This window comes from Cuculus canorus, chromosome 5 (genome assembly GCF_017976375.1).
Source record: "Cuculus canorus isolate bCucCan1 chromosome 5, bCucCan1.pri, whole genome shotgun sequence".
NCBI lineage: Eukaryota > Metazoa > Chordata > Aves > Cuculiformes > Cuculidae > Cuculus > Cuculus canorus.
In genome coordinates, this window is record NC_071405.1 from 56,166,378 (window position 1) to 56,187,295 (window position 20,918).

At 40.2% G+C, this 20,918-nt stretch overlaps 1 protein-coding gene across 5 annotated transcripts in view; it reads right to left on the reverse strand.

Annotated features, from left to right (window-relative positions):
* SMOC1 (SPARC related modular calcium binding 1) overlaps positions 1-20,918 on the reverse strand; it is a 131,490-nt gene that overhangs the window by 50,747 nt on the left and 59,825 nt on the right. For all 5 annotated transcript variants that reach the window (XM_054068665.1, XM_054068668.1, XM_054068664.1 and 2 more), the window contains exons 4-5: positions 18,319-18,418; positions 16,762-16,809 (exon numbers count right to left, since the gene is read on the reverse strand). In XM_054068665.1, the coding sequence (XP_053924640.1) occupies positions 16,762-16,809; positions 18,319-18,418 (148 nt within the window). The remainder of the gene's footprint in view (positions 1-16,761; positions 16,810-18,318; positions 18,419-20,918) is intronic.

A 20,918-nucleotide genomic window follows, 5' to 3' on the forward strand; every position in this document is an offset into this window, starting at 1 on the left:
GGTTCAGGAGGTTTCTTTTAGGCTTGTGTCTCTCAGAACAGAGACAGTAGCAATTATAATTTGGGAAATACATTCTTCTTAAAGAGAATTTTGTAGAAGTTTTTTGTATAAAGTCAGCTGTTAACTTACTGAAGGGTATTGAACAGTGACAGAATAAATGCATCAAATAAACAAAAATACCTAACTAATCTTTGAACTACTTTATTTTTAAGCTAATCTCAGTAAAATGGCTGTGAACAACAGAATCACTTCCTTACTGCATTACTAAGGCGAAATTGTCACCAAGTGCACATTGCAGCAGCACCCAGTACAGTGTTAATGGTTTTGCAAATAGAGGGAAGTATAATTACTCCCCTGTTATTCAAGCAAGCACAGTTCTTTCATCACACACACGAGAAAAAAAAAGCAATAGACAAAAGCCCTGTAATTACATCCACTATATTTCAAAAATCAAAAGCAGGGATATTTCTGATCATTTTTTAAAGGTCATGAAATAGTCACATAAAAAACAAAAATTGCACTTTATTAAAAACACCATGCTTACTTCCCAGCTGCCAGTTTCTTACTCTGAAACTACAAATCTCTTTCTTAAACTGGAGAATTCTCAGTAGTACTCAGTGTTTCAAATTAGCTTATGGCAAAACATTTCACTGCCATTCCCTTTAGGCAAAATAACAACCTTAATACTTGTCTTTCGCTCAATACACTGTTCATCACACTGAACATTCGTTCCACAGGCCTGTTTGCTTCTGGTAAACAAGGAACAAGTTCTATTTTGCATACTAGAAAATTCAGAACAAAAATTTGTACTTCTAAAAGAAGCATTTTTAAAGAGAACCGAAGAGCCAAGCTATTCCAGAGACCTGGGGGTCTCCTGTGATATTATACAAGATGAACAGGATATTGTCACTTCAGAGCCAAAGGTTATGAAGCATGTTCATCAGGTACAATCCATTTCTTTCTTCAAAAAGCTATTAAATTCCACACTTTCAAAAAAGGTATTTAACTGCAACAATTCCTCATGCAGAGCATGTCAGAAACAGAGGGATCAAAGAGGTCAAGTGCTTCCTCATCCCTCTAGATGGCAATGCTTCCAGATCAGGAACTCACATACTGCAGAACCATCAAAGAATTTCCCTTGGTGGCAGAATATTCTCAGAGCCTCAATGAAGAGTGTATTTGCATACCTCTCTTCCATGTTTTACAACCCAGCATTAATACCCACTTTGTTTTTACAAGACAATCACTTGAATATAGACAGCATCACTCATCAGAATACCTCTGATGGGACATAGTTTCAAAGTCATAAAACTTCTTTCCAGTCAGCCTCCTTTTCCTACAGTACACCTGCGAAAGTTGAACTGACCTTTTTGACGCAACTAGTGTCATCTTAACAGCGGTAGTTCTACCTTATCACTGCTAAGAGTGAAACAGGCAGGGCCAAACAACTCTCCCTAAGCCATTTTCACATTCACAGCTATAAGAAGCCCACTTGTGCTACCACTGTCAGAGGTTCATAAGCTTAACAAAAGATTCTGTTGTATTAGTCTGACAATAACTTGGATCTCTTGTTAGTGGTAGGCAAGAACTCTTTATGCTCCCACCAGATCTTCCTTCCCTTACTCTTATTCTTGCAGGATATCTAGAAAGCTTCCACATCTGGAATGACTGTAAAGTGCACTGCGATTGATGGACAAGGGGGTTCAGTTCATTAGAAAGGTGACTGTTAATCTTTTTTACCCTGAACAAGTGCTGAGGCCACAATTTAGGACAAGGAGAAAAAGTAAACTCCCCAATGCAGAAAAAAGCATAAACTACTACGGAAAAACGTGAAGTAACTGCCTGTTGCTGTGAATCACTGTTCTTGCCTCAAGACACCTAATTGAAGCTGAAGAAAGTGGAAAAGTTAAGTGACCTCTCATATCACATCTTCTACCAGGAAAAACACAGCCACTGCAAAAGTTATCCATATACTGCATTGCCACGTTAACAGACCAAGATCTATATTCTTCCTAAGCAGCCTTAACCTTCAGCACATCCCTTTCACGTTCTCACTGAAATCCCTGAGACAGTATGAACATTTCTACCATTTTAAAGAAACCCACAGGAAGGGAGAAGAGCTTTCCTAGCCTTGAGCACTCCTGAGGGACTTAGGTCATACATACATCTTTCTGTGGCTTTAGTAACTCTGGTCTGATGTAAGGAAGACCTGCCAGGTCAATTCAAGCTCCCTGTATCTGTGCAGTTCCTGAACGTTGAAGCTGTAGTTTTACAACATTGACATTTCTATGTGCGATCCCCTGGCTTGGGAGTGTTGTTAGAAATATTGAAAGAAAAAAAAAAAAACAACAACAAAAACTGTGTTTGCACTGTATAGAAGTCTTGCACAACAATACATGTTCACAATCCTTCTTTACATCAAGTGAAACAGTTTCACCAAGTCATAATTAATTTAAGTCTATGCAACTCTTATGCAGAGACATATATCGCCAACATAAATGCAGAAAGCTAGCAGTCATGCCAAAAAAATGTGAAATTCTTCTCATCCAGCCAAATCAAAATAATTTCTTGCCAAGCAGCTGAAATGGAAATGTACGAATGCAGATAGACCTCCCTCCCAGATTTTCACACTCTTTTCCAGTTCTATGCACGGAGATTAGACAGCTGTTAAAAAAAAAAAACCCAACTTCTGAAACCAAATTAGCAAAAGCAAGTTCTCGCTCTTCATTGCTTTAATTTTAAGAAACTGCAACATCGTGCTCCCTTCAGATATAACAACCCACAAACAATTGGACGTGGACCAAAATATGGAAAAATTTTGCTGGAAAAAGTGAAAATATGCCTAAGTGCTGAATATGAAAGGGCTGCATATGGCTTAAGGAGCTCTTAACTGCAAAGGCTGACTTGCGCTGTCACTACAGTGATTTTTCCCTTCCTACATCAACAGCTCTGTCTGCTGTACATATGCAGGCAGTGTTTACTGCAACACCACATTCCAGGCATCATCCAGATAGGACAAGGAGCCTTCCCCTGCGCCTTATGGAAGGCATTAGTTCCCCCCCATCCCTCCCTCCTCACATCTCCCTTGCAGGTGCGTCAACATGAAAAAAGCCACTCAAGCCCCAAGGACTTTGTGGTCCAATGTAGTCAGTGCATTTGTATGGCAGCACAATTCTTCGTCCTGCAAGAAAGCCTATCCCACGCACAGACAGCTGGAAGTAACTCTGACCCTGTGACACAATTCAAAGCCGCCTCTGTTTGGCTTTTTGATTCCTGATTGACACATTCACTGCCAGGCGGAGATAAATGCTGCTAGGAGGACAATGTTGATCTGCTCCAACTATTCTTGTGAAGGACTTTTTCAGAATAATAAACAAAAAAACATTGGTGTGCTTAAGTGTCTGAATAGAACTGGAGATAGACGGAGAGGGGACCGGAGTGCTTTACAGAGGCTGGCAAGTCAATTGAAGAGTTAATTGTCTGGGTGTACAATGAGTTTATTCTGACTGCAAACAAAGAGCTCCCTCTTTCTGGGCCTGGTCCTTCAAAAGCAAACGTGTCAAAAGAGGTCTGGAGCAGGACTCTGTGTTAATAGCAGTGCTCTAGTCTCTGGGATTCAGTGGCTTTAAAACTATTGAATTCTGAGATTCAGATACAATCTCTCTAAAATCCAAAATCCTCACTTACTCCTTAAGTTCTCAAGGTACTTCTACAGTAATTAGCCAAAACAAACCTGCCCTCTAATTTCTTATTCTTTGTAGCTTTCAGAAAAGGACTTCTTTTGAAAAAGAAAGGCACATCAAGATATTACCCTTCAGACACAATGTTGCAGACATCTTCCCCAAAATGAGATCCAGTTTTATTATTTCAATTATGTATCATTTAAATGGAGTCAGTTTAAACAAAACAAGTGGCCCTGAATGTCTCTACTTGGGAAGGTACAGAAACCCAGTCCACATCTGAAACTGCATTTCAGAGTTGCACTATAATAGGTCAAACCAACACAATGTTCAAACACACCCCCTGCCTCTGGGAAAGTTCAGATCCAGATTCTGATTTGAACTTTGCAGGTTGAACCAAGCCCTATGGTAATTAACACTTAAATACCTGATTCACTTCTATAAGTTATGCAAACCTTTCTGGGGAGGAAAAAAATAAAATCTGCCTAGTACTGCTGCATGCCGCTGAAAACTACACCATTACACTTTACCACTTTGATGGCAAAAATCTTACAGATTTGGGGGCCAATGCAGAGACACGTACATGTTATTCTAGGATCAGGCAGCAACCATGAAGGCTCACAGAATCAAGCTGAAGTGGTTGTAAACTTTTTAGTGATGTAAATTTACTACAGTACTTGTCAAAAGTTGCTTTTTTAACCCACTTATAGAAATGTAGCATTCCAACTAATATTTTTCTTCAGGTATATGAACATGCTTCCAAGCAGAAGCCAAAGCAATAACCTTAAAATAATTAAAGCCAGCATTTAGAGCACTCACCTAATTCAAACTTAAGATATATCCTTTGCTCTCCCCTCTCTCAAGCTAAGATGCCAGCTACAGTGCTATCAACTAATTTGGGAGGACAGCAGGGAGCCACAAATGCGTGATCTCTTGTCCTCATGAGTAATAAATGAGAAGTGCGTAACCTTGAAAAGTTAAATAATATTCCTTGGGTTTCAGCTAGTTTGTCTCCTAGTTGTGAACAGTAAACTGCAGTTTTAACCAGTTTTGTAGTCTTGGAGTTTTGGACAAGAAGCAACAGAATCTCTCAAGCAGCCTGAATACAGAAGTAAACTAGAACAAGGAATCTGTACACAGTTCTGCTGTTTGTTCAAAAACTTTAGCATTTTCAGTTCATTTTTGGGCAGAAGTCCAGCATCAAAATATTCTTTTCTATTAAAGCAATTTGTGCATAAGAGATGGGCAGAGAAGCAGATAATCAGATTTCAGTTTGATTAATTAAGCATTTCTAAGGTCAAATACAAGGAAGCCTTGATAGAGACTTGTCATTGTACATAGGTTCACCTTATGCAAATTTACAGTTTTCAGACTCTACAGCCAAACTCCTACCTAAATGAAAAAACAGGTCTCTTCAAAGATTTGGAAGTAATGGGAAAATAAATGCCCAAGACCAGATTTTAACCTTATCTGCTAAGAAGGAGAAGCAGGTAATAAAGGTCAGAGTAGTTTGAGACCATCTCCAGCTTAGAGTTGCACAAAAAGCTTTGTTTTGATCAATGTGGAATCACTCAAGCTGTGAAGGCATTGTCCCCCGCCATCTTTGGAGACTTGTTATTCCCACCCTCCCCCAACAGTCCCCACAGCAGCTTCATTTGTGAAGCTAGACATAAATCACGCGGCATCACATGACTTAGAATTACACCCTGTTGTCATCAGCCCTGATCTACAAAACCAAGACTTAAGTTCTTCAGTCCCTGCCCCAAAGAGAATGACAACTAGTTTGGCAATGGTTTCAATTGTCTTGAATTAAGTAAAAATCTTCAGTTCACTCCCGGAGTGGCTCAAACTGTCGGGAGGAGGAAAAAAAAAAAAAAGGAAAAAAATTAAAAACCTATCATCCATTCAAAAGTTCTTGAGGGAGCTGCTAAGCCGCAAGCCACATATATATTTTTGTTAATCGATCACTTCCACTGTATCAGATTTGACCATTTCTCCCTTTGAGGAGAGCTCTTGTCTTTCCTCACAGGCCAAGTATCATAATTCTTTGGAAGAAGTCAGTATTTCCCTGGTATTTACTTCATCTTTTCTATTCTGCTGCTGTTCTTGTCACCCTGCTGAGATAAAAATCAAAGAAGTAATTTCTTAATGACTGTATAAACTATGCAATACTTTCATCTTGAAAAAAAACCCAACATTCCCAGACCCACGGTGTCAGAATTCATCCTCCTTTGTATTTTTCATATACCTCATGAAATCAGCCAGGCAGGAGCAGAGACAACACAAAATCCCTCTTTGCTCTAGAGTCCATTGGCCCCTCTGTACAGCTTGCCTGGAAAAGCTAAATGTGTTATACACTTGCATGTAAATCTGTTTACTTCACAGCAGATAATTTCACAAGACAGCTTTTTGCAGCACACAAGCTGCAAACCTATCCATCCACACCAGCCACGTGAGCATAGTTGAAAAATGGTAGTTAGACTACCCATTGTGGAATGGGAAGTACAGCACATCTCAGAGCCCCAGCTCAATTTTCAGACTCTGCTTCGGTCATCAGCTAAGTTTTCAGACACTATCACAGCCTGCCTGTTGCAGCAGACCAATATTTCACAGCTTCCAGCAATGGCTAAAGACACCTGTGACCACGACCGAGCCTGGCTCTTTTCCTTATATACCAGCAGCAGTTTCACTGGCATAAAAACCTCAGCTACAATAATACATGGGAAGGTTATCAGAATACCTTCAAACCTGAAGAACTCAGAGGCTACAGAAAGAGGCTCCCTATGGAAGTAAAAACTATTTTTCATTCAGCTGCACACTTAGCTATCCTTCAAGAGTCTAATGTCATACCCCTACTGATAAACATACCCCAGAAGAAATGGAGAAATAGCTAAAAGAACCAAGCAGACTGAATGGCTTTTGGGACTGCTCATAACATACGGCACCAAAAACTACTTGTTATCAAAAATCATGATTCCTTGATGCTTGCTGAAGAATTATGACATATTTCCTAATGAACAATGGTAGCTGGCTGTGGGGATGGCACTCAGGTTCAAAACCAAGTCTCCAAGGCTCATTTCGACCAGCAGACACCTTCACGGGTCAGCTGGCATAAAAAAGCCTCACTTTGGTAAATGCAACTCAGCAATTATATGGCAGTAAATCCAGCACTTTCTGTTTTCTCTAGAGAAAAGGATCAATGTAATGAAGCTAGTATAATGAATGAGTTAGTAATGAATGAGTTAGTATAGGAATAAGCTTGTTCTTCAAGGAGATAAAAGACTGAAAGGAAATAAAACAGCTCTAATAAACAGAGAGCAAAGAAGAATTAGGCCCCACATCTGCATAACAAAAGTTGTATCCAAGTGTATACCAATATAAGTTACAACCAAATTATCTGGAAGAGGGCATGCCGATTTATAGAAGGGATGTTAAGCCACCTTGTGCCAAGGAGCACTGTCCATAGCAATAAAGGAAGGTGAGTCAGAAGAGGCAGTACAGTACACATAGATGCTCCCGATAGTCCTGGCACTATACTTCACAGTAATCGTGGAGAGGATAGGCAGAACGCAGGAAAAAAAAACAGCAAAATTACAAGGGCTGGGTAAATCACAGTCCTCTTTCACCAAGAGTTGGAATACACACTATTAGGAATGTTTGTTAGAGTTTTTTTTCCACCCACGCAGAAACACCCTCCAAAGTGTCAACATACTTACACTGTGGAGTGGCTGATGAGATCAAGAAATCAGCAATAGCCAGCATTGAGAAATATTAAACGCAGACTGAAGTAGGGGAGGAGAGGAAGAGAGGCTTACTTTTTTAACAGCTCCCTGCTTGATAGAAGAACACATTTCTATCTCACCCTGTAAGCATTAGAAAAATGATAGATACTGCAGGATTTTAAATCACAGTATCTTAATTTTCAATCATCTTCCATTTGGCTTACTGCCTTGAATGACATTTGACATAAAACAGGGAGCAAAAAAGTCTCTGCGCAAAGAAATACCTCATTAAAAGCACCATATCTCATCACAAGGACTTGACATTGCCACAGACCTGGAGGGAAGTTTGCAGAAAGCTCTAGAGGACTGTCAACAGCTGCCTGATCACAGTTGGCAAAAGCAACAACTACCATACGATTGTTCGGTTTAGCCTCTCTGCTTTAATTCTACCTACAACATATCTTGTTTTCTTTCAGGAGTCTCTGCTTTCATGTGAAGTATTTTCTGTTCCCCCCCACCCCACCTTCTTGACCACTTCTCCTGAAAGGCTGTGCAGTCTACAATCAACTCCACCTGGCCACTGCTAGGCTCTGTAAGAGACCAGATAACCTGCAGCTTTGGAAAGGGGAGCACGGACCTGAAAAAGCAGGCAAGGACACCGATTCTGATCTTAGACTGCTTTGCTGAAAGAGGAAAAAAGTTAACGACTGCTATGCAAGCTTCATATGTGTAATGATCAGACCGCTAGCTTTGGGAATGCTTTAGTAGCTACCCAAAATATATGGTGGCCCGGGGCAAGGGGCATGAAGCATGTGATTGGAATCTCTCTCTGCCCTCTCTCCCCAACATCACACACATTGCCCTTTCACTCATCTACTTCCAGCTCTGGTCGCTTCAAGAGGCTCTATAAATTCCCCCACATCTTCAAGGAATACGGCCTATAAGTCAGGGGGTGGAGACAGCAGCAAATTTCCCAGATCAATGGCCATTTGAAATTCAGACATATGGCTGAAGCCCTACAGCTGCATGTGTTAATTACCACACGTGCCCCCTGTAAAGCAGTCTGTTAAACACAAAAAGAAAACAGAAGAGAAAAAAGTCATTCCAAGGGATTAAGTAAATAGTCTAAATTTTTGACCCTGCTCACCCAGACACATGTCCGTATATACGAACACAAGCTCTCTTCCTTTCTCTCATCACTTGCATGCTGAGGAAGCATAAGACCCCTTCCACCTCTAGACGTGTGTTGAACCTATCTCAAAGAGTATTTTCTTCTTTCCAGACTCCCTTCCCAGCCTCTTTTGCCTCTCTGCCCTTCTCCTTTAGAGGACCAATTCCTGGCTGACAACCAGACTACTCTTGGGCTTACAATATGCCTTTTTACTTCCTCAGCCGGCAAAGAGGATGGATACCTCACATGTCTGTATTGCATGTGTTCAAATGAGGGAAGGGGGGGAAAGAAACCCTAACTATTTTTTTCACTGCTTGTTTTTGCAGTTTCCCCCCCACCCAGGATCACTAAGAGTAGAGATTCAGAATTTTAGTGACTGAGCACTGTACTGTTCTCTAACTATGCTGCTCCAATTAGTTCACCCCAGGATGTGAATTTAGTCTGAAGGAGTAGTTTTTCTATATGAGGGAAAGAGCAGGGAAGAACAGAGGGAGGTAGATAGGCAGGGAACCTGAGTAGTGCTGGAAGGACCACCAAAGCATCTAATGCGCTTCAGAAGGAAATTTGTATGTACGGAACAAAGCATGTCTCAAATGTACACAGGGTACAAGTGACACTACATTCTCAAAATTAAAATATTTTTATTTTAAGAGGAAGGTTTTTTCTGAAAGTGACTGACAGACATCTTCAGACTGACTGTTCAAAACCAGCCCAACACAATAGTTAAAAAAACATCATTTGAAGGCATAATTGTGAGCAGCTGAACAGTCAAGATGAAACCTGTGGAGTCCTTACACTTGAGAATTGTTTTGCTGCAGCACCTGAAAGTCCCATTAGAATCTGAGCACCAAGCTGAGCACAGTGGCCTGCAATAAAAAACATGGATGCAGCCTAGAGAAATTTAGTCTGTCAGCAAGACTTCTCCCACACCTAGGCTTTGTCAAAGCATTTTGCAACACATCTTCCTTGCTGTCAACATAAAACAAAAACCCAGATAAGCACATGGAGGGAAGCATTATCCTCACTAGGTCTTCTCTAAAAAAGCTTTAATTCCCATAGCTGTCATCTCAGGAACTTGAACATTGTGGTTGCATCTCTAGCTTCCCTGTGCCTTATTTACAAGCACACGTGCTCTGTATGCATTCAAGCTTTCCCACCACAATTTCATCCTTTCTTATAGAGAAACCTTGACTGAGGTTAAGGAGCAAAGGAGTTGAAAGGAAAGTACTTCCAGTCCCTTGATCGAACCCCTGCACCTACAACAAAACGTTTCCTGATGCATTACATTGTTTTGAAAGAAAATGCCACTAACATTCACATGTCTAGATCCTTCTGCAGGATGTGAAAACTCAAAAGTAGAGGCATGTTAGGCTGGTTACAAGAATACAACTTCTTGCCTCACTTATCTGCAAACCCAGCAATTACTGCAATATATCCTCAGGTTTATTTTTAAGAAACAAACAGCTACAGAAGACAGGAAGTCCAGGACTGTTAATTTCAAAGTTATAATGATGCTGTTTTAAAGGACTGAGAGAAATACACAGAGTAAAAGTATAACATCTTAGCACGCTCATTCAGACACTCAAAGAACATGGGAAGAATTCTTTTAACAACTCTTTAAAAAAGAAAAGTTGAGGATACGTAGCTACAAAGTATTTCAATGACAAAAAGAACCCACAGATTCCCAGAACTATTCCATTTCTCTGCATCTGTAATTGGTCAGACACTAGAAATCCATGTATACCACATAAATAGTTAATAATACCTTAACAGATGTTGCTTAATCAATTGTTAGTCTGCTTATTAGATCTACTCACCAGGCTGCTCAATACTATGATTTAATAATTTAAAAACCTGTCCTTAAGACATTAGACATGAGTAGTCTGTAGATTGCTATAACAACACTTGTAAACTACAATTTTATTAAGTCATATTATATAGACTAACCTACAGGTTAGAACTGTTGCTTTATAGATGAAAGCAGAATTCTCACGTTATATCAAACAAAATATACTTTAAACAGAATTTGCCTCTGCTTAAACATGCCAATGAAACTTTCTTCAGCCTCAAATTTGATACACATGTTTGGAGGCCCACAAAAAAGGTCTTGATGGAAAGTAAACAAATCTCAGACAAGCTGGTGATGTGGGGACACAAAACGATTTTTTTTAAACTTTACTGTTTATGTAACAAATTTCAGGTTTAATTTTTCTTCCAGACCTTTATATTTCAAAAATCTGTTTGATCTATGAGATATATCTGTTTCTTAGAGCAGCCCTCTACTCTGGTAAAGTGATACAGAATACACAGTATTGTAAAATTACATTCCTCTGTTCTCAGAAAAATTGACCACAACTGCCAGGTAAAAGTTGGGCTCCCTCAATCTCATAAAACCTGGGATATCAGCAAACTACAATCAGCCATTCCTGTGAAATTCACTTGCCTTCTACAAGTACATTTAACTGGAATTCAATAAATGATTTTGCAGATTATGTATAGTATGGGATAGCAATAGGAAAAAGAATTCTTAATCCCTATGACTGGTAAACCTACTGATTAAAGTAATGATCTTTTTTACAGAACTATTTTTATAATAGAGAAGCAAACTTCAATTCCACTGCTAAGGTTGCTCAGAAATATGAATGATATATATCCTCCCAGTGATGACTTCTTTCCCTCTGTTAAACTTTATTTACTGAAAAATTGTCACCATCAGTGCACAATAGGACAAATCAAGCTTTTGCACATCCAGAGGACTTGGGAGTGTTCATGTTGCATACAGAGCAAATCTACTGTTTTCAGAAAGCAGACTTATTATACACGCATAGCACAGTGACTTTCCACACAGCTAGACTGCGAAATACAGCTCTGCCCAGAAGCATCAAACTGTATGCGAACAGTGTGCATACACGTGTATATACTAGCTAGAAAAGACCTGACGGAAACATGTTAGCCCTGGTCTAGGAATATTACATAACGAAGTTAAACGGTTCGGAAAGCAGTTTTTGCGTTAATATTCTCCTTCATCTAGACTTATAATCAAATATATTATTTACTGTAAAATAAATGTAACACAAGAGATCCAGAAGAATTGTTTGTGGCACTGCATGCTTAGTATCTGCTAATGTTCTGCAACATTAATTGACTTCATATTGCCTTAGTAAAGTGTATGTCTTTTGCTCTACTCACGAGGGCCAGACAACATTTCTTTATCTTTCCCATATCCTCCACAAGCTGCTGAAGACATCATAGAGCATTTTCTCAGTATTTATGCTGTTGGAGAAGTAGGAATAACTGGGCACTTGAAGTTTCCTTTGTGTAATAGCACAGTTCTGTTTAGATACATTAATACCCAGTGGAATCCAGAAAGAAGTGGAGAAGGTAAAGGCCAAAGTCCCAGTCTCCAGTTTTGGTAGCATTTCAACCTGACATTTTTGTCAAGATATTATCTGTCTTCTGAGATATTAACCACTGTGGAGGCAGCATGCTCCCCTTCCTGCAAGCAGACAGCAGGTGAATTACTGCAAGCTGCACCTGACTTCTTACTACCAGCAGATAGAGCTTCCAGATCTCCATGTACAAACTGTTCCATTTATTTACATCAGCACAAGCCATCCTCCACTTAGCTTTCCCTGAGGAGAGCATTCACTCTTTTTTGCTCAGTCTAATTACTGACTCAGGCTAATGGCTCATTACTCATTCAAATTGCTCAGTCTCCTGGCTGCACAACTAGGCCATTAACATTTTCTAGAGGTAAAACTCTTGGAAACCAGCAGGAAGAAAGCCACAGAGTGGGCCAGCTTGTCCACAACTGCAGCAGTGACTTTCCCTGCAATGAAGCATTTAAGCCCATTTCTCACAGTTAAACCCACAAAAAGGAGCACAATTCTAGACATTTAATTGACGTGAATTTCAAGTTGTTCATCCTAGGTTCTTCAAATGGCTTCGGTGTCTTTTCTATAGGCTGCAAGCTCATTGGACAAAGCTTTTTTGCAACTCCATACAAGACTCATGTCTATATGCAAGACAGTAAGTGTAAAACAAGCTCAGCCTACCCTTTGCCTTCTGTGAGGCCACACATTTCACCAGCATCACTGTAACACCCCAGGTTCATGGAACTGAAGATGCTATTGTCACCTTTTACAACAGGGAAACGAAGCAAGCCAAAACAGGCCTGGAGCTTTACACACTGCAAGAGACTTTATGAAAGAAAAAAGGAGTACATACCACTCAAGACTCTTCATGACCGGCACTGACAGTTTACCCAGCCTATATTTACCTTGTACTTGCATCACCTTTTAATTCCATAGAACCAAGCCTCCTTTCCCATTTCCTTCATTCAGCTCATATTAAAATGGTAACAATATCTCTTTGCAGTGTCCAGAACTGTCAACCACTACTGAACAAGTATACACACTTAGATTTCTTTTTCCTCTTCACTCACTTCCAATCTCCCCACTTTCAATTAACTGTTTCCAGTTTTAAGAAGGAAGACATGGCTGCTTTTTATATTCCTCTATCTCCCGACCACCCTCTTTTTTAAAAAAATCTGTTTAATGACTGCAAAAGACGTTGCTCATGACGGCAATATGCCAAATCTGTAGCTTCGAGCTCCTAAAGCCCCAGCATTCCTCAGAAAAAGAAAATAAAGTTTTGTTTTGCATTTTCTTGTTTTGTTTAAAACGTGTGGCACAACTTCCCTTTGAGTTGAAAGGAACATTCTGCATTCTTCAGGCAGGGATGAAATCCAGTCATGTGGGCTCCAAGGATGCCTTTCACTGCTTTTTAAAACATTAAAAACCTCCCAGAGGGAGAGAGGGGGCAGATCCAGCCCTCTAGGGGACAGTGTGCATCTTCCAAGCCTCTCAGGCCTTTCAAATTAAGCAGCAACTGGAGTAAATTAGTGGAGCAAATTAGGAGAAATGACTGTACAAGGAACAAGCTGGAATAAAGAACAGAAAGCAACTGAAATCTGCAGGTTCTGGATATCCTAATCCCACCCAAGAATAACTGCATTCCTTGACAAAGGTCCTAGAAGCTTCTTCTTCACTTGCAGGCTGAATTCAGCAGAGAAAGAACAACGGTAAATGTCTGAGCTGCAAAGTCCACACACCAAGCATGTCCTTGAGAACCTGGGATTCCATTCCACCTCATACAAACATGCCTCCATCTCCCCAGGTGCTGGCCTGCTCTGCCTTCCAGCAATAGAGCACTTCTCAGACAGAACAAATTAATAAGTCCTATTTTCAAGTTTTAAGTTTGGTGCCAGTTTAACTCGATTTAAATTACCTTAAAGGGGAAATTGTATGAGTAACTAGCATTGCATCATGCAGCAATGTAAACATGGGCAACCAGAGCATGAGAGTTGAAAATAAAAAGGATTTCTTGCCAGCACTATTGCCTGTTCTCTGCAGAAAGCTCCACAGGGCCACTTTTGGAACTATATGCCAAGTCACATGACCATAAAGCAATTTCATTTTCTTTTCATCAGCAGCGAGCCTATGAGTGGAATCTCATCTTCTGGTGATTCCATCGTGCCAAATGACCCCCAGAAACTAGGGCTGAACAGGAGGCCAAAGCATTTGGAGAAAAGAGTTATTATTGATAATCAAGCTTTTTCTCCTTCCAACATCAGTTTGTCTCTTCTAAAGGAGAGCTAACATGCTAGTAAAGTCTTCATTTATTACCCAACAGCTTAAGCCTACCCATCTGCACTGTTTCTAATGGAGAGCAGCCTCCATTCAAAAAACAGTATTTTGCCCTGAAGACTTGAAAGGCACTAACACCACACAAAGTTTATTAGCTCCATGTTTTACATTCCTGTATGAATGGGACAAAAGAAATAACGTTAGATTCTTAGCTATTCCTTTTCTTCCTAGCAGCACCTATTCTGTGCCAGATAACGTTCTTTGACTCAGAGACCCTCATCCAGGAATGGAAAGAAGAGTCTGCTGTGCAGTGGGAAAAGTCAAAAAGCTCCCAAGTCAGATGGCAGTTGTAGAAAGTTATGACATAAGTTACCAAGATGTGCTCCTATAACAGAAAGGTTATCACTGACCCAGTTCCTGCTGGGCCCCTTCTAATCTTTTTGTCTTCTTGCAAAGGGCAATCTGTGCAGAAAGACTTTGAACACTCCAGCTAGACTGGATTGTTATATGCATGCTGGCTAGCCACCAGTCTTCAGAAAAGCCAGACCTCCAGTGACCTCCTTGCTTCAAGGAAGCCAGGCTGTTCTTGGTTCCAACTTCCTTACAACAGGACCCGACATTGGAATTTTCAATCAAGCTAACTTAAGTCAAGAAAAAAAAAACTATAAGAAAGCCAAATTCAATTTTAGACAAGGTATTCGTCACTAGTCAAAAAAAGTAATGCTAAGTTCATTGAAATTTTCAACTAAATTTTAGCTTCTGAAAGCCCTCTTGATTTTAAAAGGCTTAAGCAATTGGTCACAAAGTTCTTCTAACATGATGGAGAAAGGCTAAAGTGACTTGCGCAGGGGCTTCCAAGAGATATGAATATATTTAGAATTGGAAGGGACAAAGTTTATATGATTGCTTGAAACACGCTGGCCCAAAAGGGAAACATTTTCCTTTTCTTGACAGCTACTGCATAGGATGTTTCTGCAGCCACATGACCAAGTGCACCATTCTTGAAACAGGATGCCATGGGCAGCACAAAGGAGAATCAATGTATAATATAAATTTTAGATCAATTAATTCCATTTACAGTTGGTTTGTTTTTTTTAATACACTCCAACCTCTTAGTTAAAGGGAATGAAGTAAGAAAAACAAGTTTAGATGTCTTCCCCTTTTGCTCCTGTTTCTTACAAATTCTGGTGTCAGCCGCTCTCCATTCTAAAACAGACATTCAGTTAGGAAGCCTACAAACAACCCCCACTCAAAAATAATGCAGATTTCAAGAGCCATTTGATTTGCCTGTACTTCAGACTAGACTAGCAGTGATTGCATTTAGCAAATTACAACAATGTGTTCAGATGCAAATTATATATTAACACATATTTACAGGTTTACAGAGACATATCCTTATCTAAAATAAGAAGCAGGCATCAGTTTAAACTAAGCAGCTTTCCTTGCATCTTTCTTTGTCCTATCTTTTCCTAAGCTCCTATACACAACCAACAGACTGGAGAGCAGATATGCTCAAAATGTATCACTGCTCTAAACACAGCAATATATAATTTCTGTTATGTGTTTTTAGGACTGGACTGACAGTCCATGGAAGATGTTCTAGAAATTAAAGTGTTGGGATCAAGGTAGGCATTTTCCTGTGTTTTGAAGCGTCAGGAATAACTGGTTTAAGAGAGTTAGCAGTAAAAATCCTTCTTAAGAAATTGGAAGAGGAACTTCTCCCAGGAAACAGCCTTCATCCTCACCAGCAGGAATGAGAGTTCATTCAGCACTGTTTCACCTTAGTAAGGAAACAAACTAAAAGTTGACTTTTAAGAGGGTCGAGGAAGAAGAGAATGGTAGAAAGTCAGGGTGTGGAGAATGTCTGAAGAAATTTGATTTCTCAATGCATACTTCAGTGGTCACCCTTTCCAAGACTATTTCAATGAGTACAAATCAGAAGACACAGAGAAGGGCTACCAACAAGAATAATGACACACATAGTGCCTTGCTCAGGAAAGGCAAGGACTGAAGAAAGGAACGTAAAGAAGGATCACTGCCTAATACACAAAAAAGCAAGGTTTCTAAGTGCAGCTAGGGTTTAATCCACTGCTGTTCCAGCTAGCCAAAGGGTTTTACGTTGTTAAAAAACACTTTCAACTCATATAAAGCCACAATCATGACATTGGCACTCCTAACTCCCAGTGTACTAGACATGATGACAGCCTTCCTAATTTCTAAGGATTTTACTGAGAAATGCTCAATAGTAAACTTCAAGGTGAATAAGCAGAGGTTATTCCATGCCAGCTGCCCCTTTGGGAAGCTCTGCTTTCATGTACTGCATCTCAGCTGAGAAGCACAAAGCAGAGAGTACTATTTTCTGCTCCACAGGGTGGTGTGCAAACAAACTGTTATTCCTACTACTGAATGGGCAGGTCTAAAGGCACATATGCCTCCCATACATCGAACTGGTTAGAAGCCCACATTCTGAGTTCTCAAGAGACTTGACTGGGCAACTGCTATTACAAAACAAGTTGCTTTAAGCACAGGACTCCACTCACCTTTCCTTCCTGAATTACCCTGGCTTGACGGTTTATCAGTTACAGAACCTAAAGGAGAGGAAAAAAAGAAGAGACATCAATCTAGATGCTGCATGACCATACAGAACCCGTAGTGTCAAATTAATACAGTGAATATCTCAACCCACAAAGCGTTTTACTTGCCAACAGCTCAGTTTAGGATTCAAAGAGCTTGTGGCTTCAACCAACTGGGATGGCATAAGGAATTTTTATGCATTAAGATGTTAAATCAGGATGAGGATAAACAAGAAATCTTTAGTAGCTGGACTTGAAAGAGCTCAGAGCAGTGTGCTAGTAAGAAACCTGGAATAAATCCAAGGGCAAGAAGCAAAGATCAATGAGTCACTTCTTTCATTTGCAAATGTCAGGAAGAACAAATCAAAAACAGGTGGGGAGAGTGTGCAGAGATTGCAAGGGGCAATATTCTAAAGGAAAGGGATTAAGTGGGACAATTTGCAGAAAACGCATTTCAATCAACCCCTGCACATCCCCCAGCTGTTTGAAAAGATACACGAATGAGATCCAGCAGGTACTTGAATAGAATACATCTTGGCTTTTTCAATATAACTTAGATCTTAACATAATATGTGGTTCTACACTTGTTTCTGCAGTTTGATTCAGTGCTTCACACAGTTTGCCACTAAAACTTGAACTGACAACGAAAGTTTTTGGAAAAAATCCACTAACAAAGTGTATGAAAGTGTATTACAAGCCTTTTTTTAATAGCTTAATTCCCAGGAAACTGATTCTTCATGCACCGTTACTAAACTGTTCCATTAGGAAACATGGATCAAAAGCCAGCCTCAAAGGAGGAAGCTCTGACAAGCCTAGTAATCTGGTCAAGACAAACTATAAATGTAAGCTCTCTTGCCTAGGCACTTTCAATTGCAGATCAGATCATCACAGATCTACAGCTGAACTACAAGTAGAAATCACATATCCACAGTCAACACAGGCTCAACTTCTGTGTGTCCCTCAATAAACCACAATTACTTTCCTGGTAATGCAATTTTATAAATGGCTCAAGACTAAATGAACAGATCAGCAAAACTAAAACATGCACAACTAAAACTATATAATGGGAATGGTGGAAGAAAGTCATATTCCGAGGTTTAAGTCAACTTACTATAATATTTCACCTTATACAAAACCAGGATATTTAATCTTTTCTTTCCATGTACCTGTGAAACACTAAGCATCCCCTCAAGCTACACTGACTCACTGGTTCCCAGATAGTTCTCCCACTCAAATCGAACTCTCGTGCAAGTCATTACGTTTGCTTATTTTACCACAAAACATCCTACAGCCAAAAGGGCACTGAATAAGGTGAGAATGATTAAAAACCCCAAGAAGTTTGACTGTTGTCGTGCTCATATTTAAAGGGCAAACACTGCAGAGCCATATGAAAATCTAGGGCCCAACCTCATCTCTTTTGATCCATGGGCTGCTATACTGAACTGAAGTGTTCTGAAGAGACGCATTCTGCCCAACCCCCCTCAGTTATCAAATTAGTATTTGTTGAAGCCACTCCCACAGTACCTGAACATACAGGAGTTTTGTTTTGTACAGAAGAGCCACTAATAGGCTTGCCATCAGGTGTCACACACCAGCAGTATCCAGTGTAGGTATGGCACTGCACCTGTTTAATGAAACAAAGAGTGGGTATTTAATTTCTCACACTATCATCCACCACTGTCCTAACCCAGGCACATCACACATCCATCAGAGTGAGAAGATCACACAGAAAAGTATCTTTGACATTGTTCTTTTCTTTCTCCCCTCAGCCCTACTTTGGGGAGGGAGGTATTTCTCTTATTTCAACTCCTTTGGCTGCAATCAGGAGGCAAAAGAAGTTACAAGTAGTCAGCTAAGAACACTTCAGTTTGGGGATGCAGCAGTTGTTGTCTCAGCTCATTACACACTCCACTAAATCCCAAGTACTACTTACCATTAAATACTTTGTCCCACTGCATCCAAGCTGGGATGTGGAAGGGCCACCCTGGCCCAATTCCACAGACACTGCTTTGGAATAGCATCTGTAGGTGTTCTGAGAGCATTTTGTTCAGTAAATATGGCAGGAAAAATGCAACAATGACTTGTTAACAAGCTTTCTCCAGACACATTTAAGTTCTTTCCTGTTACTATGTCAACCTAGGCAGCAGGAGCAAGATCCAACATGCTTGCACTTCATGTATTGACAAGGACTTAAGAACATTTGATGAAGGCTCATCATGCTTAACTTCAAAGCTCTGCTTCTGAATTGAACCTCTAGAATTACCCAGTTCCCTCCTTCACTACAGAAGACCACCAGAATGACTAGTTCAGATGTGGACCTCTAAAATGAGAGCAGATAAATCCCAGTCTAGCAGGCTGGTCTTTGTAACTTCTACAGATATTAAGCTAGATGAAACTATAGTGCCTCTGAACTAACAAATCTAATTATAACCTTTGCCTCAGCTTTCACAGAGTGGTCAGCATTTGGATGATAACTGGGATGCCTCTGACTTTCCTTGAGACAGAAGTAATTGATCATCGTACATTTGCATCTGATTATCATATACTGGCATCTGTGTAAAAACTAACAGGTTCCAAAATCCTTTCTAGAAAACAAGCATTCAGTCGTGGCTGAGTGTGCACATCACTATTTCCAGCATCTTGAAATGGTACAGAACTGCCTACATTACGATAAGCCAGAGATGGCTCCTTCAATAGATTTCTGAAAAAAAGCCACAAAAAGAGATTATTTTAGAAACTGCCTTTGTATTTTACTTGTAAACTGCAGTCTGTCCGTTCTCTCTTTTCCCAAATAAGTTCCTTGAAGCCCATTTCCCATTCCAGTCCCTTCCATACAGAAGAGTCATGGGGTATTTGTGCCACTCCCTTCACTGGGGATCCTTTAGAGCTAAACCAGTCATTCCCCCTTGCTGACAGCTGGCTCCGATTCCCTAAGGTAGTAGAATTTGTTCAGAGACTTAATAGTCCTTCTTAAAAGGCTTTGCGTATCACATAAAACACGATCTAAGAGCAATTATAACATGGTACCATGTGTTTATCTTGTGTTTTACTAAAGTGCAAATCAATCATTTTGCCTCAAGCAAATTCATTTTTAGCAGCCAAAATCAATGATAACCTCATGTACCTATCTTACTAAAGTCACTGTCACTCCTCTCTGCATACCTGTATTTTTATTCCCTTAATATATCATAAAATTGATTGCAAATTACTCAGAAATACTATGACTATAATTAGTAATAATCCAGTTGCAAATCTTGTTGGTCAGTCTAATCAACTGCAAATTCAAAGCAAGCATCGTGGAACTGCTTGGGTTTCTGTGTTTAGTATTTATGTTTGCTGACCACGCACACATTGCATTTTCAAAAGCATAAGAAATCGTCTTTACATTTGAGCATTAATTGTAAAAATCTTACCCAAAGACAAAGCCAAATTCCAGGACAGAGTCTTGAATTCATAAGGCAAGACCATTCCATGTTACATTACAGAAAAAAATCCAGTGTATCCAGCATTTGAAAAAAAATCAAGTATTAGTGACTTTATAGGCCTTTAGCCAAGCCTTCAGAAAATAAAGTACCAATCTGTCAGCCCCATCTCTGTGCCTGGGAAGATCATGGAACAGATCCTCCTAGAAGCTATGCTAAAGCACATGGAGGACAGGGAGGTGATTCGAGACAGCCAGCATGGCTTCACCAAGTTCAAGCCCTGCCTGACCAATCTAGTAGCTTTCTACGATGGGGTAACCACATCAGTGCACACGGGAAAGCAATGGATGTGGTCTATGTGGACTTCCGCAAAGCCTTTGACACTGTCTCTCACAGCATCTTTCTCTGTGAATTGGAGAGATATGGATTTGATGGGTGGACGGTAAGGTGGATAAGAAATTGTTTGGATGGTCGCATTCAGAGAGTAGTGGTCAATGGCTCCGTGTCCAGATGGAGATCCGTGACAAGTGGTGTCCCTCAGGGGTCCCTGCTGAGACCAGTGCTGTTTAATATCTTCATCAATGATACAGACAGCAAGATCGAGTACACTCTCATCAAGTCTGCAGTCAAGCCGAGCAGTGCAGTCATCACACCAGAAGGACTGGATGCCATCCAGAGGGACCTGGACAAGCTGGAAAAGTG